This window comes from Stenella coeruleoalba (genome assembly GCF_951394435.1).
Source record: "Stenella coeruleoalba genome assembly, chromosome: 4".
NCBI classification, from domain to species: Eukaryota; Metazoa; Chordata; class Mammalia; order Artiodactyla; family Delphinidae; genus Stenella; species Stenella coeruleoalba.
The window spans coordinates 130390663-130408006 of NC_137149.1; the positions used below are offsets into that span (position 1 = coordinate 130390663).

General features: G+C 41.4%; 1 protein-coding gene across 3 annotated transcripts in view; it reads left to right on the forward strand.

The window, feature by feature from the left end:
- The window catches only part of MANBA (mannosidase beta), a 114058-nt gene extending 103884 nt beyond the window's left edge, over nt 1-10174 (forward strand). For all 3 annotated transcript variants that reach the window (XM_079920761.1, XM_079920762.1, XM_079920763.1), the window contains exons 15-17: nt 3997-4139; nt 4985-5242; nt 8212-10174. In XM_079920761.1, coding sequence (XP_079776887.1) covers nt 3997-4139; nt 4985-5242; nt 8212-8436 — 626 coding nt within the window. In that variant the 3' untranslated portion in view covers nt 8437-10174. The remainder of the gene's footprint in view (nt 1-3996; nt 4140-4984; nt 5243-8211) is intronic.
- The last annotated feature ends 7170 nt before the right edge of the window (nt 10175-17344 follow it).

A 17344-nucleotide genomic window follows, 5' to 3' on the forward strand; every position in this document is an offset into this window, starting at 1 on the left:
GCCACTCTGTACCTTTTGATTGGAGCATTTAGTCTATTTACATTTAATTATTGTTAGGTATATACTCCCATTTTGTTAATTGTTTGGGGGTTGTTTTTTTGTAGTTCTTTTTTTTGTTCCTGTCTTCTTCTCTCCCCTTTTGATTTGATGCACTATCTTTAGTTATGTTTGGATTCCCTTCTCTTTTTTGGTGTTTATCTATTGTAGATTTTTGGTTTGTGGTTACCATGAGGCTTATATATAGCAATCTATATATAATATAATGTAATGTAAATATATATGATTATTTTAAGTCTCCTGATCTCTTAATTTCAAACACATTTTAACAACCCTACATTTTTACTCCCCCACCCCTCACCATGATTATTGTTTTTTTTTTGTTTTTTTTGTTTTTTTTTTGTTTTTTTTTTGCGGTACACGGGCCTCTCACCCGTTGCAGAGCACAGGCTCCGGACGCGCAGGCTCAGCGGCCATGGCTCATGGGCCCAGCTGCTCCGCGGCATGTGGGATCTTCCTGGACCGGGGCACGAACCCGTGTCCCCTGCATCGGCAGGCGGACTCTCAACCACTGCGCCACCAGGGAAGCCCTATTGTTGTTTTTTTTAAACTCTTTATTAAATTTGCCACAATATTGCTTCTGTTTTATGTTTCGGCTTTTTGGCTGCAAGTCATGTGGGATCTCAGCTCCCTGACCAGGGATCGAATCCACACCTCCTGCATTGGAAGGTGAAGTCCCAACCACTGGACCACCAGGGAAGTCCTGATTACTGTTTTTGATATATTTTACATCTTTTTGTTTTGTGTATCCCTTAACTAATTACTGTGGATATAGATGATTTTTGTCTTTTAACCTTCCTGCTAGCTTTGTACATGGTTGATGTACTACCTAATATTTGCCTTTACAAATGAGCTTTTTCCTTTCATAATTTTCATGTTTCTATTTGTAGCCTTTTCTTTTTCACTTAGAGAAATACCTTTACCATTTCTTGTAAAGCTGGTTTGGTGGTGCCCAACTCTTAGATTTTGCTTGTCTGTAAAACTTTTAATTTCTCCATCAAATCTGAATGGAAGTCTTGCTGAGTAGAGTATTCTTGTTTGTAGATTTTCCCTTCATCACTTTACATTTATTCTGCCACTCCCATCTGGCCTGCAGAGCTGCTGAAAAGTCCACTGATGGCGTTATGGGAGTTCCTTTGTATGTAACTTGTTGCTTTTCCCTTGTCAATATTCTTTCTTTAACTTTTGCCATTTTAATTCAGTGTATCTTGGTGTGGACCTCTTTGGGTTGATCTTGTTTGTGTTCCGGGACCTGCATGTCTGTTTCTTTTCCCAGGTTAAGGAAGTTTTCAGCCTACTGTGTCCTCAAATATGTTCTCTGCCCCTTTCTCTCTCTCTTCTCCTTCTGAGACCCTATAATGTGAATATTAGTGCACTTGATTTTGTACCAGAGGTCTCTTAAACTGTTCTCTTTTCTTTTTATTCTTTTTTCTGTTCAGCTTCAGTGATTTCCACTACCTGTCTTCCATCTCCCTGATCCATTCCTCTGTATCATTTCATCTACTGTTGATTTCTTTTAGTGTAGTTTTCATTTTAATTGTTGTAGTTTTCATCTCTGTCTAGTTCTTTATATCTTCTAACTCTTTGTTAAACTTCTCACTGTGTTCCTCCATTCTTCTCCTGCATTCTTTGATCATCTTTATGATCATCACCCTGAACTCTTTCTTAGGTAGATTGCCTATCTCCACTTCACTTAGTTCTTCATCTGGGGTTTTATCTTCTTCCTTTGTTTGGAACATGTTCCTCTGTTGCCTCAGTTTGCCTAACTTGCTCTTTTTTTATTTCTATGTATCTGGTAGGTTGGTAATGTTTCCTGATCTTGGAGAAGTGGCCTTTTGTAAGAGGTACACTGTGCGTTCCAGCAGCTCACTCCCCTCTGGTCATCAGAGCTATACGCTCTAGGGGTGCCCCCTATGTGGGGTGCATGGGTCCTTCTGTGTGGTGGGCTTACTGATGTCGTTGGTCTAGTAGACATGGCTGGCCTTTGGCCCAATTGGTTTCCAGGCCCTGCCTTGTGTGGACCCTGCCAGCCACTGGTTGGTGGGGCTGGGTCATGAGGCTGCTGGTTGCAGAACCCTGGAGGGTCCCAGGGCTACTGCTGGTTCACTTGTGGGCAGAGCCAGGTTCTGGGGTGGGTGGTTACAGGACTGGGGTTCCTGGATCTAGTGTTGGCCTGATGGTGGGTGGGTGGGGCCAGTTCCTGATATGGCTGAATGCAGGTTCTGGGGTATTCCAAAGCTGGTGCTGGCCCATTGGTGAGTGGGGCTGGATCCCAGGGCAGCTGGCTGAGGCATCCAAGGTTTCTCAGAGCTGGTGTTGGTCTGCTGGTGGGTGGGGCCCAGGCCCGGGAGTCCTGGGGCTGGTGCCAATCTGCTGTGTTGGCTGTGTCCAACAAGGTAGGCTGTAGGGCTGCAGTGGTCCTGGGGCTGGTGTCTTCCCATTGGTGGGTGGAGTTGGTGTCCAGGGGATCCTGGAGCCAGTAGGTGAATCTGGGTCCTGGGGCTAGTGCTGGCCCACTGGTGGGCAGAGCTGACTCCTAGGGTCTCTGGCTGCAGGGCCCAGTGTCCCAGAGCTGATTTTGAATTGTTGTTGGGTGAAGCCAAGGCCCAGGATGTTCTGGGGCTAGTGCTGGCTGGCTGGTGGCTGGGGCTGGGTCCCAGGATTTGCAGCTGCCAGGCCCTGGGGGTCCTGAGGCTAGTGCACACTGTTGTATGGCACTGGGTCCTGGGCCCTCTGGTGGACAGGACCATGTCCTGAGGTGCCTTGGGCTCAGGAGGTCTTAAGGCAGCCTGTCTGCTGGTGGTTGTCCAGCTAATTGCTTGGCCTGAGGCGTTCCAGTACTGGTGTGAACAGGCTGGTGGGTGAGGCTGGGTCCTGGTGCCAATCAGCTGGAGGGAGAATTCCAAAATGGCGCTTGCCAGTGTCTGTGTCTCCAGGGCGAGCTCCAGTTGCTTGCTGCCTCTTTGGCAGACTCTCCAACATCAGCAAATGAGTCTGACAGGCTCCTTTCAAATAACTGCTTCCGCCCTGGTTCCTGGAGTGTGTGAGATTTCGTGTGAGCCCTTTAAGAGGGGAGTCTCTATTTCCCCCAGCCCTCTGGGACTCCTGAATTTAATCCCTGCAGGCCTTCAAAGCCAAACATTGTTGGGGCTGGGGGCTTGTCTTCCTGGTGCAAGATCCCTGGGCTGGGGAGCCCAATATGGGGCTCAGACCCCTCGTTCCTTGAGGAGTACCTCTGCAGTTGTAATTATTCTTACATTTGTGGGTCACCCACTCCTGGGGTGTGGGTCGTGACTGTGTGCAACTCTGCCTCTCCTACCCATCTTGTTGTGGTTCCTTCTTTATACCTTTAGTGGTAGATGATCTTTTCTGCGAGATTTTGGTCTTTCTCATAAATAATTGCTCTGTAAATAGTTGTGATTTTGGTGTGCTCATGAGAGGAGGTGAGCTCAGGGTCTTCCTACTCCACCATCTTGGCCAGCCTCTATAATAGTATTTTTGCTAAGTAATACTAGCGAAATGAATATTTGTAACAGATGTTCACTACCAATGCTACTGACTCCCTTTTTCATGTGTATGTAGGGAAAAGGAACATTGGTACACTGAGCTTCTGGAAGCAGAATTGCATATGAGAAAGTGCTAGCTAGGAATCAGGTCTGGGCTCAAAATACTGCCCATGGCATGTTTGACTTAACTGCTTGAGCTCCATTTCCTCATTTGAAAAGTGCGATGTTCATGGCTGCCTCGCTCAGATTTGAGGCTGACATGAGGTGGTGTCCAAAAATGCTACTTGCCCTCAACAAACATGGGTTCCCTCCACTGTCCGCTCTCCCTTCAATGCTCAGTGCCCTGAGTTATGACAGGTTACACAGCTGGACCCTGTGGATGATGACTCCGACTGCTTGACCCTTGTTTCCTAACCCAACTGATTACTTTTAGAGTATGGAGGAAAGTGGAAAATGCTTCATTATTTTGCTCGGCATTTCTTCGCTCCGCTGTTGCCGGTGGGTTTTGAGAATGAAGATGTGTTTTTCATCTACGGTGTGTCAGACCTTCATTCAGACCACAAGATGATGCTCACTGTAAGTTGCTTGGAGTTTTTTTCTGTCTGTGGTAGAGGGTGAATTTTAGATTTCTTTAGTTATTTGGTTCTATTCTTTTTTGGAAAAAAAAAAGAAATTAATTTGTATCAAAATGTCTCTACTGCTTGCAGCAGAAAATGAGCTGTTCTTGGAATTGGAAAACCTCTATTCAGGGAAAAATTCTATTTATTCTATGACCTTAATGTCTTGGTTCAGTTTCCTCATCTGTAAAATGACACCAGCCTGCCTTCTTAAAGGATTTCTATGGATAGCGAATACAGTCATTAGATGACTGTGCATTGTAAACTGTAAAATGCCAGTTAAATCTAAGGTTATTTATAATCATGAGAAGCTGGAAATAGGCTAGACTTTACCAAAAGAACTCATTTAAAACAGTATGTTAAAGTGGAAATCAGTAAAATTATTCAGAATATATATGTGGAAAAATGAACTTGTATTTAAAACAATTTTAGGTAAAAGAAAGGGTAGAAACTCAAAGAAGTCTTGGGTGGCTCCAGTTAGGAGGACATTGAGAACAAGTCAAGTCTATGAATTAACTATAATGTGCCAGGTCCTGTGCCTTCCATAAATTGCTTAATTCTCGCAACAGCCTGTGGAGTTAGTGCTGTTATTATTCTCATTTTACGTTTGAAGAAATGGATACTTTGAGAAGTTAACTTCTTGGTTACATGACAAGTACTTGGTGGGGCTATGGTTAAACCCAAGTTTCACAGTCTCTTAACCAGTTCTGCTATTCTGACTTTCATCTATTATTACTCCTATTATTCTCTAAAAAACATAGTAACTAAGAATGTTTGGTTTTTTTCTGTCTTGTTTCTCCCCAGGTGAGAGTCCACACATGGAGTTCCCTGGAGCCCGTGTGCTCTGAGACGACGAAGCCTTTTGTGATGAAAGCAGGGGAGGCTGCTCTTCTCTATGATAAGCCAGTAGCTGAATTATTAAGAGGATGTACAAATTGTACACGACAAAGCTGTGTGGTTTCCTTTTACCTGTCAACTGCCAGGGAGCTCTTGAGCCCAACCAACTATCACTTCCTGTCCTCACCAAAGGAGGCCAAGGGGCTCCACAAGGCAAATATCACTGTAAGCACCCGTGGTCTGGGGTCACCGTGGCTTTGTGGAACTATCCTGCTTTTTTGCAAAATTTCTCCTTGGTACTGAGCTTACCTGGGACCCGGGGAAGATTGGCCCCTTCCCACTGGAAGCAAAGAGCAAGTAATTTTTATTATTTGTATTTGTCAAAGCTTAAGGTTCCTGCCAGTCCTGCTGTCCCATCACATCTCCCTAGTCAGGCTGGTGCAGTGGAGGGTGAGGCAGCAGGAGTCATCACCACTGACTGCTCCTCCTGTAGGTTCCAGGCTCTGTCTGTCCTGGGGGCTTTACTGCATCAACCGTGAACTATTATCATCTGCATATACAAGTGAGCAAACCTGTTTGGAGGGACTGAGTAACGTGTTTATAAAGTCCATAGCCAGGAAACAATGGAGCCGGTAGAAGCACTCTTAATTTTGCATTTTTAAGGAGAGTCTATTCATTTAAAAAATTTTCACTCTACTCTCTGATTTATTGCTCCCATGTTGCTCAGTCACCAACTCTCTTTATCACTGCCAAGGGAAAAAAAGAGATGATCAGGATAGGATGTGTTGTTATAAAAATTGTGTAGCTAGGGCTTCCCTGGTGGCGCAGTGGTTGAGAGTCTGCCTGCCGATGCAGGGGACACGGATTCGTGCCCCGGTCTGGGAAGATCCCACATGCCGCGGAGCGGCTGGGCCCGTGAGCCATGGCTGCTGGGCCTGCGCGTCCGGAGCCTGTGCTCCGCAACAGGAGAGGCCACAACAGTGAGAGGCACGTGTACCGCAAAAAAAAAAAAAATTGTGTAGCTAGGAAATTTGGAATCTGTCTAGTTGATTGAAAACCTTTCCTTCCCTTTCCCCCTCTCCATGTAGTGATTGAAACTTTCTAGAAAAATATTTTCATCCTCTATTTTTAATCAATTTTAAGTTTGTTTTAGATTTCATTGAAAAGACTTGAGAGGATTTTTTACATTCGCTTTGGAAATCATATCAAAACTCAGTCCTTGAAATAGAGATAGCATAGCTTAGCTTAGCTTCCTTCCCAATTAATAATGAAATATTCCCATAATGAAATCTATCTGTCACAACTGATATAGGGCAAATATGAAGGAAATGACATACATTTACATAGCTTCTTTCCAGAAAAAAAGCACAAAACTATGTAGTAGACAAATCTGCTGTCTCTAGACAGGATTTCAAAATCTTTCTTTCCTCATCTGGGCCTCCATTACTTTGAGATAACTGGGCTGGGGGAGAGGTAGGACTTCTTCCTTTGCCCTACCTCAGTTGGATTTCAATGAGACTTTGCCTATCCTAAAGGGATATAATAACAATAATAATAGTAATGATAGTTAATGTTATTGTAGGCTTAATGTAGGCCAGGCGCTTGGATGTACTATCCTCGGGGATGCTGGGGACTGAGTTTTCCTCCCTGTGTCCCTGAAGCCAGAATACAAGCTTGAGCTCTGGGCTCTGCAGTCAGATATGCAGAGATGAGGTTTCCGATCAGCAGAAGGCAACAACGAGAGTGAGCAGGTGCCAGTGTCCCTTCTGGCCTTGGCCTTGGGACAGAGTAGCTGAGGCTTCCCTGCAGGCTTGGTGGCAGCCAGGGCCAGCCATGTAAACTGTGTGCCTGCAACTGCTTTAGGGTCTTCGTCAGAATAGGTGGGTGGAATGATTTGGGAATTTGACATCTAACTTCAAGCCTGCATCTCTGACCCTCTGAGAGCTACCTAATACATTTTGTTTCTTTTTTGCTTCTACCAAAGTAGAGTTTCTTGTTAATAACTCAGAACCCTGCATGCTCTCTCAGGCTAAGTTATATATAGTAAAAATCGCCCTTGGAAATTCTTTATGTCACACATAACCTATAATGTCAAACCTACGGCGTGGCATATATGCCTGTGGAAGAGTCATGTTTCATGACAGATGCACGGCTGGAATACCAGGTCCCACTCAACTGTGTACTCACAGTGAGAGAGGTTCACAAACCCCCAGCCTCCAGGAAGCATCTCTGCCTCTCTCTCTGCCTGTGCTAAGAGGCTAATGAATGACAAGACTTAAACTGTGCTCTCCTTTGCTGATATCGTGTGGGATTCACACATGTTAAAAGTGCTAATGTAAAGCAACTATACTCCAATAAAAATGAATTTAAAAAAAGAAGGAAAAAAAATTAAAGTAAGAAAGTTAAGGGTCAGATTACAAAGCTGAGAATTCACATTACGAAGATTTTTTCAAATATTTCAAAGTTGGATGGACTTATATCCAAATGAATAGGAAAATGAATAATTTCATTTAGATGGTTCAGATTAAATAAAACGAATACTTGAAAAATTCTAAATAAGTACAATGTGATAGCTACCTAAGAATGAACGTTAGTAAATCTGTCAAGAGTAATATGAAAAGCAAATTAATTTGAGCTGAATAAAAAAAAAGTGCTAATAATGTGACTTTACTGACGATGCAATAAAAGAGGGAGAGCTCTAGTGGTAGAGCTTTTGGAGATGCCCGGCCGGCTGCTGCCTAGATTGCAGGATCTCCTCAGAAGACTAGAAGGTGAGCCCCATGGCTGTGCTCTGCAGGCAGCTCCACACAGATTCTGAGAAAGTCATTTAACACCCAGCCCTGGTGCAGAAATGTGTCTCTCTTGATGAGACCCTGAGAAAAAGGTATAAAGCTGTAAAAGCTACAAAGCCTTGAGATTCGTGTGAAATATTCTCCTTAATAATTGGAGACTACATATTCCCCCCCTCCCCGCCTGGTTTGAGATTACAATTTGGTAATTTTCCACAGCCTTCAATACATTTCCACATAGTTTTTAGCATCTGACACAGTGCATGGAATGTATGACTTTAGCAGCTGCAGGACCAAAGTTGTAGGAAATGCACTCCTTGTTAGCCACATCGATGTTCTGATAGGCGCTGTATATAGAATAGAGCTCTGCCCTCGTCCTTCACTTCATCTATCTTTTTCTTTCAGGCCACCATCTCTCAGCAAGGGGACACATTTGTTTTTCATCTGAAAACCTCAGCTGTTGCTCCCTTTGTTTGGTTGGATGTAGGAAGCATCCCAGGGAGATTCAGTGACAATGGTTTTCTCATGACTGAGGAGACACGGACTGTATTCTTCTACCCTTGGAAACCCACCAATGAGAGTGAATTGGAGCGATCTTTTCATGTGACTTCACTGGCGGATATTTACTGAGGGAATCCAGGCTGTATTGGCAGGAGCTGAAGGCAATCAGAAACAAGTTGAAGAGGCCAGGAAACGCGTCTGCTTGCTGTCAGGTGTCTGCATAACCACTTGGTGAAGAGCTTGTACTAGTGCATTCTCCCAGGGAAGGCTGTGTACTCAGGTGATGTCCTCCTCCAACAAAGCTGTGCCTAGGTGCCGTCCAGTCTGCACCAGGACTGTGGTTTTAGCCCATTCCCCCACAGCTTTTGCACCACATGAACCAGTTATAACCCAACTGCCTCTCCAAGCCCCGAAAGGAGGTCTGTCCACGTGCAGCCCTTTAAGGGAATCACAGGTACGTGATTATTGCGGTATCTGTGGAATCAAATGTGGAAGGTCGTGAGGTCATGTAGGCTCTCGTGGTTAGCTTTGAGAAATACCAAATAATCGGAATGAAACTGCTTTGTTGTTATTTCCAGAGGAAACGGAGATTCAAATGTCACAACAGAAAGAGAGTTCTGGGTGGTAGCCATATTGGTTGCTATTGCCGGAAAGTTTGGGGGGTTGATTGTTTGTCATTCAGTTACTTTTTGGGTAGGAGTCCTTTTTCCATTTGCGACGTTTTTTAAAAAATATTGTTTTAAAAAATAATAATTTATTTTTTCAAAGGCCATTAGAGTGATTCTTTGGGAAAAAAGCTCGTATTGAAATGGACATCACCATGGTCACTTTGGAAACTTCCGGGTGTCCTGACATAGGTCACCCATCGTTAGGTATGGGCTTCAGGTTTGATTGAATCCAGTGAGCTTTCCAATTCAAGGCTGTGGTTAGATTTGTACTTGGTGATCCTGGCAGCAAAGTGGTGTTCCCTTTCACTTGAGTTTGAACCATTAAAAAACATTGATTCATTATAATTGCTATGAAATCATTTTATTCTGCATTATCATGTTTATAAAATCACACTGGTAATGAAGCAAAGAGGGCAAAGTGTTAATAAGTAGCCCATTTGGGTAAAGGTGTGTAGGAATTTTTTCTGCTTTTGCGACTTTTCTGTAAGTTTGAAATTATGTTAAAATTTTAAAGTTGTATAAATTGCATTGACAACTTGGTGTTTCATTTGTGGCTTATTTCCTCATTCCATGAACACTCAGTTTTGCCCAGTACCCTGCTGAGCATTAATTTCCGTTTAGCTCTGGTCAAGTTTTTAGTCTATTTGATAAACTTGAAGAGTTTGAAGAATCTAATCCAGGATATTTGAAGGGTCTTCTCTAAGAAGAATCAGGTAACTGGTTATAGAGGGGACTGGCAGTGAGAGTTTGGCTTTAGAATCAAGACTAAATAGATAATAGTTTTGGTTTTAAAGCTGAGAAACTTTTGGCCATGGTTCAGAGACTAAAAAGAAAATAAATGCAGCCAACCCAGGCCTCTCCTTCAGTATCTATGAGTTCCCTCATTTTATGTGTTATTTCAAAATATATATAACAGGCTTATGAAAGGCTGTGACTTAGGGATGTAACCCAGAAGATTCTTACCTGGTAACTATTATATCACTTTCTTGTCACTGTTGCTGGGGGAGAGGGAGGACACACCTCTCCATTCACTAGAGCATTTTTCTGTGCTAGGTACCCTGTGAGGTGGGCTTTGAAGTTGATGGGCCAAATTTACTGGGTTGGCCAAACCCAAAAAGTTTGTTTGGGTTTTTCCCTAATTCTGTAACGACCCAATACATTGCAATTCTGCCCTTACTAGCTCTGTAACCTTAATCTAGTTATTTAACTTCTACGTTCCGTTTTCTTGTGGTACAGTGGGAATAATTACGCTCACCTTGTAAGTGTGGGTTTTTTAAAATAATTAATTAATTTATTTTTGGCTGCGTTTGCTCTTCATTGCTGCACGCGGGCTTTCTCTAGTTGCGGCGAGCGGGGACTACTCTTCATTGTGGTGTGCGAGCTTCTCGTTGTGGCGGCCTCTCTTGTTGCGGAGCACAGGCTCTAGGCGCGTGGGCTTCAGTAGTTGTGGTGCGTGGGCTCAGTAGTTGTGGTTCGCGAGCTCTAGAGCACAGGCTCAGTAGCGCACAGGTTTTGTTGCTCCGCAGCATTGTGGGATCTTCCCAGACCAGGGATTGAACCCGTGTCCCCTGAACTGGCAGGCGGATTCTTAACCACCGCGCCACCAGGGAAGTCCCTGTATGTGTGTTTTGAAGAATAAATTAAAAATGTGGTTCAAGGGCTCGGCCCGGTACTGACACTTAGTGAAGGCTCTAAGTAAATAGAGGCGCCATTCTGGGGTGTGACCCTCTTGTCTAGAGAGGGCAGGGCTCCCACCCACACTGACCTGAGTCAGAATCCAAGTTCTGAGGCTTATTGGCTGTGTGACCTTGGGCAACCACTTGATCTTCTAGATTTTAGTTTTCTCATCTGTAAAATGGAGATAGTAATCTCTAACCTTCAAAGGTAGTGGTAAAGATTAAACAAATAGGGTCTGGAACAAAATAAATGCTAGTCATACTTTTTTTTATTTTTTGTGGTACGCGGGCCTCTCACTGTTGTGGCCTCTCCCGTTGCGGAGCACAGGCTCCGGACACGCAGGCTCAGCGGCCATGGCTCACGGGCCCAGCCGCTCCGCGGCATGTGGGATCCTTCCTGGACCGGGGCACAAACCCATGTCCCCTGCATCGGCAGGCGGACTCTCAACCACTGTGCCACCAGGGAAGCCCTAGTCATACTTTTATAACATCATTATCACTCAGTACATGAAGCAAGGGTAAAAATGAAGCAAATAAAGGCAGATGCCTTTTTTCTTTCTTTTTTTAAAATTGAAGTATAGCTAATACAATATTGCATTAGTTTCAGGTGTACCGCAAGATGATTCACTTATATATATGTATTTTCAGATTATTTACCACTATAGGTTATTACAGTATATTGAGTATAATTCCTTGTGCTATACAGTAAATCCTTCTTGTTTATCTGTTTTACATATAGGAGTGTGTATTTGTTAATCCCATACTCCTACTTTGCCCTCCTCTCTCCTCCTCTTTGGTAACCATAAGTTTGTTTTCTCTGTCTGTGAGTCTGTTCCTGTTTTTTTTTTTTTGTTTGTTTGTTTTTTTAAATAATTTTTGATGTGGACCATTTTTAAAGTCTTTATTGAATTTGTTACAATATTCTGTTTTTTTATGTTTTGGGTTTTTTTGGCCGCAAGGCATGTGGGATCTTAGCTCCCCAACCAAGGATCGAACCCGCACCCCCTGCATTGGAAGGCAAAGTCTTAACCACTGGACCACCAGGGAAGTCCTTCCTGTTTTGTATATAGATTCATTTGCATTATTTTTTTAGATTCCACATGTAGGTAATAGCATATAATATTTGTCTTTCTCTGACTTGCTTCACTAAGTGTGATATTCTCTAGGTTCATCCATGTCACTGTAAATGCCAATATTTCATTTTTAAAAATATTTATTTATTTTTTGGCTGCATCGGGTCTTAGTTGCAGCATGTGGGATCCTTCGTTGAGGCACATGGGCTCTTCGTTGTGGTGTGCAGGCTTCTCTCTAGTTGTGGTGTGTGGACTCGAGTGCGTGGGCTCAGTATTTGCGGCACGCGGGCTCTCTAGTTGTGGTGTGTGGGCTCCAGAGCATGTGGGCTCTGTAGTTGCGGCACGTGGGTTTAGTTGCCCTGCGGCATGTGGGATCTTAGTTTCCCGACCAGGGATTGAACCAGCGTCCCCTGCATTGCAAGACAGATTCTTAACCACTGGACCACCAGGGAAGTCCCAATATTTCATTTTTTAAGGCTGAGTAATATTCCATTGTATATATGTATATAACACATTGTTTTTTTAGTACTATAGACAAAAGATCCACTTCAATTTTTTTTACTTTTTAATTAAAAAATTTTAATTGAATTATAGTTGATTTTTAATGTTGTGTTAGTGTGTGGTATACAGCAATGTGATTCAGTATACCAGCTGGTATACATTACGACCTTGTTGTTTATCTATTTTATATATAGTAGTTTGTATCTGCTAGTCCCAAGCTCCTAATTTATCCCTCTCCCACCTTCTTTCCCCTTTGGTAACTATAAGTTTGTTTTCTACATCTGTGAGTCTGTTTCTGTTTTGTAAATAAGTTCATTTGTATCATATTTTGGATCCCACATATAAGTGATATCATAAGGCATTTGTCTTTCTCTGTCTGACTTACTTGACTTAGTATGATAATCTCTAGGCCCATCCGTGTTGCTGCAAATGGCATTATTTCATTCTTTTTTATGGTCGAGTAATATTACACACACACACACACACACACACACACACACACATATACATACCACAACTTCTTTATCCATTCATCTGTCAGTGAACATTAGGTTGCTTCCATGTCTCGACTATTGTAAATAGTGCTGCTGTGAACATTGGGGTGCGTGTATCTTTTCGAATTAGAGTTTTCTCCAGACATATGCCCAGGAGTGGAATTGTTGGATCATATGGTAACTCTGTTTTTAGTCTTTTAAGGAACCTCTATAGTGGCTGCACCAACTTACATTCCCACAAACAGTGTAGGAGGGTTCCCTTTTCTCCACACCCTCTCCAGCATTTGTTATTTATAGACTTTTTAGTGATAGCCATTTTGACTGGTGTGAGGTGATACCTCACTGTAGTTTTGATTTGCATTTCTCTAACAATTAGTGAGGTGGAGCATCCTTTCATGTGACTTTGGCCATCTGTATGTCTTTTTGATTAGGTTGTTTGTTTTTTGGTATTAAGTTGCATGGACTGTTTATATACTTTGTATATTAACTTCTTTTTTTTAACATCTTGATTGGAGTATAATTGCTTTACAATGGTGTGTTAGTTTCTGCTTTATAACAAAGTGAATCAGTTATACATATACATATGTTCCCATATCTCTTCCCTCTTGTGTCTCCCTCCCACCCTCCCTATCCCACCCTCAATTAACTAGTTATTGGTCATATTGTTTGCAACTATTTTCTCCCAGTACGTGGGTTGTTTTTTCATTTTGTTGATGGTTTCCTTTACTGTGCAAGAGCTTTTAAGTTTGACTAGGTTCAATTTGTTTATTTTTGCTTTTATTTCTTTTGCCTTGGGAGATTGAGCTAAGAAAAGATTACTATGAATTACGTTAGAGAAGATTTTGTCTATGTTCTCTTCTAGGATTTTTATGGTGTCCTGTCTTATATTTAGGTCTTTAAACCATTGTGAGTTTATTTTTGTATATGGTGTGAGGGACTCTTCTAGTTTAATGGATTTACATGTAGCTGTCCAGCTCTCCAATACCACTTTTTGAAGAGGTTGTCTTTTCTCCATTGACTATCATTGCTCCCTTTGACGTAGATTAGCTGGCCGTAGGTGTGTGGGTTTATTTCTGGGCTCTCTATTCTGTCCCATTGAGCTGTTTGTCTGTTTTTGTGCCAAATACATGCTGCTTTGATTACTGTGATTTCTGTAGCTTTGTGGAACAGTCTGAAGCCTAGAAGGGTTATGTCTCCAGCTTTATTTTTTTCTTCAGGATTGCTTTGGCAATTCAGGGTCTCTTGTGGTTCCATATAAATTTTAGGATTATTTGTCCTAGTTCTGTGAAAAATGTCATGGGTATTTTGATAGTGATTGCATTAAAGTTTAGATTGCTTTGGGTAGTATGATGCCATTTTAACAGTATTACATTCTTCCAATCCAAGAGCATGGGTTATCTTTCCATTTCTTTAAATCACCATCAGTTTTGTTTATCAGTGTTTTATAGTTTTCAGTGTATAGGTCTTTTACTTCCTTGATTAAGTTTATTCCTAGGTATTTTTTTGACACAATATTAAATGGGATTTCTTTTTTACTTTCTGTTTCTAATATTACGTTATTAGTGTAAAGACATGCAACAGATTTCTGTATATTAATCTTGTATCCTGCTACCTTGATGAATTCATTTATTAGTTCTAATAGTTTTTGTGTGGAGACTTTAAGGTTCTCTATATAGAGTGTCATGTCATCTACAAATAGTGACAGTTTTATTACTTCTTCCCTTCCAATTTGGAAGCCTTTTATTTCTTGTCTGATTGCTGCGGCTAGGACTTCCAATATTTTTTTGAATAGTAGTGGTGAGAGTAGGTATGCTTATCTTGTTCCTGAAGTTAATGGGAAGGTTTTCAGCTTTTCACTGTTAAGTGTTATGTTGGCTCTGAGGTTATTGTAAATGGCTTTTATTATGTTGAGATTTGTTCCCTCTATATCCACTTTGATGAGAGTTTTTATCATGAATGGATGTTGAATTTTGTCAAATGCTTTTTCTATGTCTATTGAGATGATCATATGATTTTTGTCTCTTGTTAATGTGGTATATCACATTGATTTGCATATGTTGAACCATCCTTGTGACCCTGGAATGAATCCAACTTGATAGTGGTGTATGATCCTTTTTATGTATTGTTGGATTCAGTTTCCTAATATTTTGTGGAGGATTTTTGCATCTATATTCATCAAAGATATTGGCTGTAATTTTCTTTTTTGTAATGTCTTTGGTTTTGGTATCATGGCAATGGTAGCTTCATAGAATGAATTTGGGGGTGTTCCCTTCTCTTCAAATCTTTGAAACAGTTATGTTTGGTAGAATATCCCAGTGAAGCTGTCTGGTCCTGGACTTTTGTTTGGAGGGAGTTTTTTTGTTTGTTTATTTTTTGGTTTTTGTTTGTTTGTTTTTTTAAATTACAGAGTCTATTTCACTTCTAGTGATTGGTCTGTTCAAATTATCTGTTTCTTTTTGACTCAGTTTTGGCAGGCTGTATGTTTCTGGAACCTTGTCCATTTCTTCTACGTTGTTTAATTTGTTGGCATATAACTGTTCATAATATTCTCTTACGATTTTTTGTATTTCTGTGGTATCAGTTATTTCTCCTCTTTCATTTCTTATTTTATTTGGGTCCTCTCTCTTTTCTTCTTGGTGAGCCTAGATAGAGGTTTGCTGATTTAGTTTATCTTTTCAAAAAACCAGCTCTTGGTTTTATTGATCTTTCCTATTGTTTTTAATCTCTATTTTATTTATTTCCTCTCTGATCTTTATTATTTTCTTCCTTGTGCTGACTTTGGGTTTTGTTTGTTCTTTTTCTAATTCTGTTAGCTGTAGGTTAGGCTGCTTATTTGAGATTTTTCTTGTTTCTTGAGGAAGGCCTATATCGCTATTCCCTCTTAGCATTGCTTTTGCTGCATCTCATAGATTTTATATGGTTGTGTTTTCATTTTTTAAATAAATTTATTTATTTTAATTTATTTTCATTTTTGGCTGTGTTGGGTCTTTGTTGCTGCATGCAGGATTTCTCTAGTTGCAGCGAGTGGGGGCTACTCTTCATTGCAGTGTGTGGGTTACTTATTGCAGTGGCTTCTCTTGTTGTGGAGCACGGGCTCTAGGTGCATGGGCTTCAGTAGTTGTGACGTGTGGGCTCAGTAGTTGTGACGTGTGGGCTCAGTAGTTGTGACTTGCGGGCTCTAGAGCTCAGGCTCAGTAGTTGTGGTGCACAGGCTTAGTTGCTCTGTGGCATGTGGAATCTTCCTGGACCAGGGCTGGAACCCGTGTCCCCTGTCTTGGCAGGCGGATTCTTCATCACTGTGCCACCAGGGAAGCCCTGTGTTTTCATTTTTATTTGTCTTTAGGTATTTCTGATTTCTTCTTTCAGTTCATCATTGACCCATTGGTTTTTAGTAGCATGTTGTTTAGTTTTCGTGTGTTCATTCTTTTCCCATTTTTCTTTCTGTGGTTGATTTCTAGTTTCATACTCTTGTGGGCTGAAAAGATGCTTGAAATAATTTCTGTCCTCTAAACTTGTGGCTTGTTTTGTGACCTAGTATGTGGTCTGTCCTAGAGACTGTTCCATATGGGCTTGAAAAGAATATGTGTTCTGGGTTTTTTTTTTTTTTTTTTTTTGGATGTAGTATCCTGTAGATATCAATTAAGCCCAATTGGTCTGTTGTGTCATTTAGGACCTCTGTTGCCTTATTGATTTTCTGTCTGGATGATCTGTCCATTGATATCAGTGGGGTGTTAAAGTCTTCTAGTATTATTATATTACTGTCAATTTCTTCCTTTATGTCTGTTAGTATTTGCTTTCTGTATTTAGGTGCTTCTATATTGGGTGCATATATGTTAATGCGTGTACTATCCTCTTCTTGTATTGATCCCTATATCATTATATATTGCTCTTCTTTGTCTTTCTTTATGGCCATTGTTTTAAAGTCTATTGTGACCCTGCTTTCTTGTTGTTTCCATTTGCATGAAATCTCTTTTTCCATCCCTTCACTTTCAATCCGTGTGTGTCTTTTACCCTGAAGTGAGTTTCTTGTAGGCAGTATATTGTAGGTTTTTGTTTTTTTTATCTAGTCTGCCACTGTGTGTCTTTTGATTGGAGCATTTAATCTATTGACATTTGAAATAATTATTGATAAGTATGTGCTTATTGACATTTTAATCCTGTTTTCCAGTTGTTTTTGTAGTTCTTCTTTGTTTTTTTTTTTAACGTCTTTATTGGAGTATAATTGCTTTACAGTGGTGTGTTAGTTTCTGCTTTATAACAAAGTGAGTCAGCTATATGTATAAATATATCCCCATATCCCCTCCCTCTTCCGTCTCCCTCCCACCCTCCCTATCCCACCCCTCTAGGTGGTCACAAAGCACAAAGCTGATCTCCCTGTGCTATGCGGCTGCTTCCCACTAGCTATCTATTTTACATTTGGTAGTATATGTAAGTCCATGCCACTCTCTCACTTTGTACCAGCTTACCCTTCCCCCTCCCCGTGTCCTCAAGTCCATTCTCTACACCTGCGTCTTTATTCCTGTCCTGCCCCTATGTTCTTCAGAACCATTTTTTTTCTTTGTTTCTTCTTTTTCGTTTTTCCTTTTGTAGTTGACGATTTTCTTTCAAAGTATGCTTGAGTAACT